Source organism: Hypomesus transpacificus, chromosome 14 (assembly GCF_021917145.1).
Source record: "Hypomesus transpacificus isolate Combined female chromosome 14, fHypTra1, whole genome shotgun sequence".
Taxonomy (NCBI): Eukaryota; Metazoa; Chordata; class Actinopteri; order Osmeriformes; family Osmeridae; genus Hypomesus; species Hypomesus transpacificus.
In genome coordinates, this window is record NC_061073.1 from 9,519,211 (window position 1) to 9,526,744 (window position 7,534).

Here is a 7,534-nt window from a genome sequence, read left to right on the forward strand (position 1 = left end):
TGGCCTCTCAGCCGCAGCACATCCACGGCAGGTGTCTCCCTCTGCAGGCTGCAGCAGGAACTGTATGCTGAGACGCAGATCCTGTATGACGTCTCCAGATCTAAAAAGGATGAAGATAGTTCCTTGGTTTGACACTCAATGCTGCATAATCTTCACAATCAGAAAGGACTTACTGAGAATGGCTCTTCGATTTTGTGGAGGGGGGTAGGCTGGGTGGGTGGAGGGGGCTGGAGGAAGAAGGCTGGGTGGGTTGAGGGGGGTGGAGGGAGTAGGCTGGGTGGGTGGAGGGGGCTGGAGGGAGAAGGCTGGGTGGGTTGAGGGGGGTGGAGGGAGTAGGCTGGGTAGGTGGAGGGGGGTGGAGGGAGTAGGCTGGGTAGGTGGAGGGGGGTGGAGGGGGATGGAGGGGGGTAGGCTGGGTGGGTGGAGGGGGGTGGAGGGGGGTGGAGGGGGGTAGGCTGGATGGGTGGAGGGGGCTGGAGGGAGAAGGCTGGGTGGGTTGAGGGGGGTGGAGGGAGTAGGCTGGGTAGGTGGAGGGGGGTGGAGGGGGATGGAGGGGGGTAGGCTGGGTGGGTGGAGGGGGGTGGAGGGGGGTGGAGGGGGGTAGGCTGGATGGGTGGAGGTGGGTAGGCTGGGTGGGTGGGGTGGAGGGAGTAGGCTGGGTGAGTGGACGGGGTGGAGGGAGTAGGCTGGGTGAACTCACTAATAATTTACTGAGACCCGATCGCCTCGCACTGTAGAGAGAGGTGCAGTCCAGGCGCCATGGCAACAGCCCCCCGTCTTCACAGAGTAAGCCCCACCTGACCTCCTGCTGACAGAGGGGCTCTCTGGGCGTGAGTTTATGTGTGTGTGTGTAGGTGTGTGTAGGTGTGTGTGTATGTTTATGTAGGTGTGTGTGGGTGTGTGAAGGTGTGTGTGTGAAGGTGTGTGTGTAATGCAGAGCCCCAGTCCTCCACAGCGTCAGAGAGACCAGAGCTCCTGAAGGGTAACATGCACAAGGCGTACCAGCCTCTTCAGCCGGCCACCAACAGACACTTGCAGCAGAGATGGGACCAGTCCACATACCAACAACACAGGGACAAGGTACTCTGGCTGGGTCTGGCTGTCTGGACCCTGTTACAAGTTTCACCTCAGTTGGTATTTATGATGTTTATGTGTGTACATATTTCTGAAAGGTTAATAGTAGTGTGAAAGTTGTGCTGATATGCATACAAACGTTTATTGGAAAAAACATTGTTGTAATTGCTGCAAAATGTTCATGGCTGCCCTCTGGCCCCCCGGTTCCTCCCAGGAGCACCTGCTCCAGGGGACATTCACAGTATGAACAGGATCAGAGCAAGCTTCACAGGATCCGCTAGCATTACATGACAGATTAAGTTGGTCCTGTGTCATTAGGGACGTCTACTCTACGTCAAACATCACCTTCCCATGAACACCTTGCTTGAGCATCTGGAGAGTTAGTGTGGTGGAGGTCTTTAGAATTCCCTTTTTGGGGCTTTTTGCGAACCAAAATGTACAACATCAAACATAATCTTTGCTTTTTAATTGTCCTGTGGTCAGGTGAACGCGGCGAGGCCGATGGTGGACACCAAGGGCATCAAAGCTCCCGCTCACGTCCAGCTGAAGCTGAAGAAACTACAGGTCAGAACACACACCTGCTGGTTACACCAGGAGAGCAACAGGTCAGTGCACACACCTGCTGGTTACACCAGGAGAGCAACAGGTCAGTGCACACACCTGCTGGTTACACCAGGAGAGCAACAGGTCAGTGCACACACCTGCTGGTTACACCAGGAGAGCAACAGGTCAGTGCACACACCTGCTGGTTACACCAGGAGAGCAACAGGTCAGTGCACACACCTGCTGGTTACACCAGGAGAGCAACAGGTCAGTGCACACACCTGCTGGTTACACCAGGAGAGCAACATGTCAGAACACAACATTTAGATGCATTAGGACCAATTCATCTGTGTTACTCTTGCATGTTTCCGATAGTTGATATTTCAACAACGATTAACGAATGACATGATCCTGACGTAACTTATTCATAGAGGGATGGGGGGATGGGATCTTGAGTTGTGATTATGAATACTCTGAGGTGTGGCCTAATCTAATTATACTATAAGATTATAACTATACTGAAATATAGTTGAGGCTACAGTTAGATTTTCTGTTTCAGAAATATGAAAATATATTATATATGTTTGGCATGAGGACACTAGAGATAGAATGTCTCTGGGCATATGAATATCCGTCAACATGTTTCAGTCTTCTAATATGCCATCAATATCTGAACCATTATTTAAAGTAACTAAAGTCAATGACCAGATATGGTTGTAAGCAGTCCATGCATTAACACTGGGACGTTATTGACCAGGTTCATGAGGAGCGTCAGGCCGTCATCGAGAGAGACAACCAGCTCCTCGCCTCCAGGCTGTCTGACATTGTGCGGTCCAGAGGTCTGGTCGACCACAGGAACCATTACGCTGAGTGGAGGTAGCTCGCTAACGGCTTCACGTTTCACCATTAAGTCAGATCCTCCTCAGCTCCCAGACACTGTCACTGTCATACCCAGCTGGTGAAACACTACACTCCTCCGGTTACAGACTGACGCTATCTGGCCTTGAGTCAATTATTTATGTGATCAATACTGTGTGCGTGCGGGCTGTTTGACTGTTCTAGCTGGAAGGGTTTGAACCCCACAGGAGAGTAGATAGATGATCTTGATAAACATGAATCACCGTAACATCCTGACACAACAACTCTGTTTTAACCAGTAGCAGTACTTACTGCCTCCAGGCAATAAGATGGCTTCTACAATGCAGACGTTGTGTTCCCTGAAACATTTTTGTTATCTCTGACTTAGCAGAACCCCTGTCTTTCATGCTGCAAAATGTGGTGATAATGATCAGTTTTTGTATATGGTTGTGGAATAAGCTTTGCAGACTCTGCTGTACCTAGTCCTGATGTTACCGTGTGTGTTGGGGTTGGCATGGCTACCTGGGGAGTAGGGGTTGTTGCGACGACAGCGGCTCTCGTGTCATCAGCGCTGATGTCACTCAGTAAAACATTCATGACCTGGACCAGGAAGAGGTAGATGTGTGCCAGGCTGACAGGAGCTGGAGTTGAATCTTTCTCTCGCTCTCACGCAGTCTGAACGCTGAGAAGAGGAGGGATGAGCTGCTGCATGTGACCAATCAGAACCAGGCCATCTACCAGCGAATCACGGCCCGCCAGTCGGAGTACCGCCGGCAGCTGTGGTTGGACGACTGGAAGAGGGAAGAGCGTAGACGACAAGACATCGCTCGCTACCCGAGAGGGGTCCAGCACCAGCAGGTGAGGAGACATGAGGAGACAGAGAGAGACACAGAGAGACAAGGGCCCAGAGACATTAAGAGACAAGAGGAGACACAGAGAGACACAGAGAGACAAGGGCCCAGAGATATTAAGAGACATGAGGAGACACAGAGAGACACAGAGAGACAAGGGCCCAGAGACATTAAGAGACATGAGGAGACACAGAGAGACACAGAGAGACAAGGGCCCAGAGACATTAAGAGACATGAGGAGACACAGAGAGACAAGGGCCCAGAGACATTAAGAGACATGAGGAGACACAGAGAGACAAGGGCCCAGAGACATTAAGAGACATGAGGAGACACAGAGAGACAAGGGCCCAGAGACATTAAGAGACATGAGGAGACACAGAGAGACAAGGGCCCAGAGACACACCTCATGAACCCCCCTGAGCAGGACACAGTTCCTCAGAGTGAACCTGGAGTATCGGTATTCGTGATGGAAAGAAAACCCCATAGATTTCCCCTCATCTACTACCAGCATCTACCATCTACCACTACCATCTACCACTACCATCTATCACTACCATCTACCACTACCATCTACCACTACCATCTACCACTACCATCTACCACTACCATCTATCACTACCATCTACCACTACCATCTACCACTACCATCTACCACTAGCATCTATCACTACCATCTATCACTACCATCTACCACTACCATCTACCACTACCATCTATCACTACCATCTACCACTACCATCTATCACTACCATCTACCACTACCATCTACCACTACCATCTACCACTAGCATCTATCACTACCATCTATCACTACCATCTACCACTACCATCTACCACTACCATCTACCACTACCATCTACCACTACCATCTACCACTACCATCTGTCACTACGATCTACCACTACCATCTATCACTACCATCTACCACTACCATCTATCACTACCATCTACCACTACCATCTATCACTACCATCTACCACTACCATCTATCACTACCATCTACCACTACCATCTACCACTACCATCTACCCATAGTATCTACCACTAGCATCTATCACTACCATCTATCACTACCATCTACCACCAGCATCTATCACTACCATCTACCACCAGCATCTACCACTACCATCTACCACTACCATCTACCACCAGCATCTACCACTACCATCTACCACTACCATCTACCACCAGCATCTATCACTACCATCTACCACTACCATCTACCACTACCATCTATCACTACCATCTATCACTACCATCTATCGCTACCATCTACCACTACCATCTATCACTACCATCTACCACTACCATCTACCACTACCATCTATCACTACCATCTATCGCTACCATCTACCACTACCATCTATCACTACCATCTACCACTACCATCTACCACTACCATCTACCACCAGCATCTACCACTACCATCTACCACTACCATCTACCCATAGTATCTACCACTAGCATCTACATTTACCAGCATCTACCACCAGCATCTATCACTACCATCTACCATCTACCCATAGTATCTACCACTAACATCTACATTTACATTTACCAGCATCTACCACCAGCATCTATCACTACCATCTACCACTACCATCTACCCATAGTATCTACCACTAGCATCTACATTTACATTTACCAGCATCTACCACCAGCATCTATCACTACCATCTATCACTACCATCTACCACTACCATCTACCACTACCATATACCACTACCATCTACCACTACCATCTATCACTACCACTACCATCTACCACCAGCATCTATCACTACCATCTATCACTACCATCTACCCATAGTATCTACCACTACCATTTACCACTACCATCTACCCATAGTATCTACCACTAGCATCTACATTTACATTTACCAGCATCTACCACCAGCATCTATCACTACCATCTACCCATAGTATCTACCACTAGCATCTACATTTACATTTACCAGCATCTACCACCACCATCTATCACTACCATCTACCACTACCATCTACCCATAGTATCTACCACTAGCATCTACATTTACATTTACCAGCATCTACCACCAGCATCTATCACTACCATCTATCACTACCATCTACCACTACCATCTACCACTACCATCTACCACTACCATCTACCCATAGTATCTACCACTAGCATCTATCACTACCATATATCACTACCATCTACCACCAGCATCTATCACTATCATCTACCACCAGCATCTACCACTACCATCTACCACTACCATCTACCACCAGCATCTACCACTACCATCTACCACTACCATCTACCACTACCATCTACCACTACCATCAGCATCTATCACTACCATCTACCACTACCATCTATCACTACCATCTACCACTACCATCTATCACTACCATCTACCACTACCATCTACCACTACCATCTACCACTACCATCTACCACTACCATCTACCACTACCATCTATCACTACCATCTACCACTACCATCTACCACTACCATCTACCACCAGCATCTACCACTACCATCTACCACTACCATCTACCACTACCATCTACCCATAGTATCTACCACTAGCATCTACATTTACATTTACCAGCATCTACCACCAGCATCTACCACCAGCATTTGGATGTTCTGTTCCTGTTGTGAATCCTGTCTGCAGTCACATCAGGGAGATGAGGCTAGCTGGAGAACCTTTATCATGAGTACAGCTACCTGACGGTGGCATGGTTGAACCACCTGTCTCACCTGTCCTCCATCCACCTGTCTCATCTCTCCTCCATCCACCTGGCTCACCTCTCCTCCATTTATTTACATCAACCAGAGCCGTGGTTTGTAAGGAGCACAACTTGGACAGCTGGAGAACAGTGTTGTATGTGTCAGGCAGAGGCTGTGTAATCTGCTACTAATCAGTCCCTGTGTGCCGTCTGACAGCATGAGAGCACACACACTTTGTTCCATCCATCAGAAGGTCTCTAACGACAGCATGTGAGGAGAGGGGCACCGTGCCTTCACAGCCTCACTTCCATTCTCTGTCAAGATTTCTAACGGCTTTCACCATTCCAATTTAAAGCCACAAAGGGATGAGTGCTTCAGCACTTAATCAAAGGGATGAGTGCTTCAGCACTTAATAAAGTCTGAAGTGTTTCCTCACACTGATCTGGAGAGAATTAAGCATCAAAGTGTCATTTTAAGAGCTCTGTTTTCCACACTGTGATTGGCAAGAGGTAGGAGGAGGCAAGAGGCAGGAGGAGGCAGATGGACAAGAGGCAGGAGGAGGCAGAAGGACAAGAGGCAGGAGGAGAGGCAGGAGGAGGCAGATGGACAAGAGGCAGGAGGAGGCAGACGGACAAGAGGCAGGAGGAGCCAGACAGACAAGAGGCAGGAGGCAGGAGGAGAGGCAGGAGCCAGACGGACAGCTGCTTCCACCGCAATTAACCCTAAACACAGTTCATCTCAGTTCTCACCACTCTGGGGTGCTCTATGGTTATTCATGTGACCTACAGTATGTCTACCACTATGTATTTATTCATATGTACATCTTTTTTTTTGTGTGTAATTTTTCATGCTTTCTTGGATTGTTTTGTGTGTGAAGGATGCATCTGCATCTTGCTTTCTATGAATCTAAGTGACTTTCTATCTCAGATGCAGTTTTACTTTGAGGTTCCTCAGAGGGAACACCTGCTAGACTGCTTTACCCCTCATCACTGCTTGCAGATATAATAATAATAGTAATAATTATGATTGTGACTCTGTTCGCAGAGATCCAGGAGGAGGGTGAAGTTCAGCAGCGTCGGCGACACGTCCGAGGGCAGTGAGGGGTCCCCCACTGACCCCCCCCACTGACCCCCCCCCACTGACCCCCCCCCACTGCTGCATTTGCAGCATCAATAAAAAGTTGACACATGATTTGTTTAGTTTGATCATAATAAATAAATGAAATCCTTGGTTTATAAATCATGAGATAAATATAAGTAAATAGCATACAGTGGTAGAGGTTTCTGTAAAGTTATAATCTGTACTGCAAAGGTTATTAAAAAGGGAGGAGAGGGGTGATGGGGTGAGAGGGTGAGAGGGGTGGGAGGGTGAGTGGGGTGAGAGGGTGAGAGGGGTGAGAGGGTGAGAGGGGTGAGAGGGTGAGTGGGGTGAGAGGGTGAGAGGGGTGAGAGGAAGTTACCCCTGGAAGGTCCTCCTCCATACCAAGTTTCACTTGAGCAATAACTT

The 7,534-nt window shown here is 48.6% G+C and overlaps 1 protein-coding gene across 1 annotated transcript; it reads left to right on the plus strand.

Moving 5' to 3' along the window:
- Nucleotides 1-987: 987 nt before the first annotated feature.
- On the plus strand, nucleotides 988-7,156 carry si:ch211-284k5.2 (uncharacterized protein CFAP97D2). The gene is made up of 5 exons (XM_047033502.1): nucleotides 988-1,080; nucleotides 1,558-1,638; nucleotides 2,375-2,493; nucleotides 3,150-3,333; nucleotides 7,073-7,156. Exons 1-5 carry the CDS (start codon nucleotides 988-990, stop codon nucleotides 7,154-7,156), a joined length of 561 nt encoding a protein of 186 aa, XP_046889458.1.
- Nucleotides 7,157-7,534: the final 378 nt, after the last annotated feature.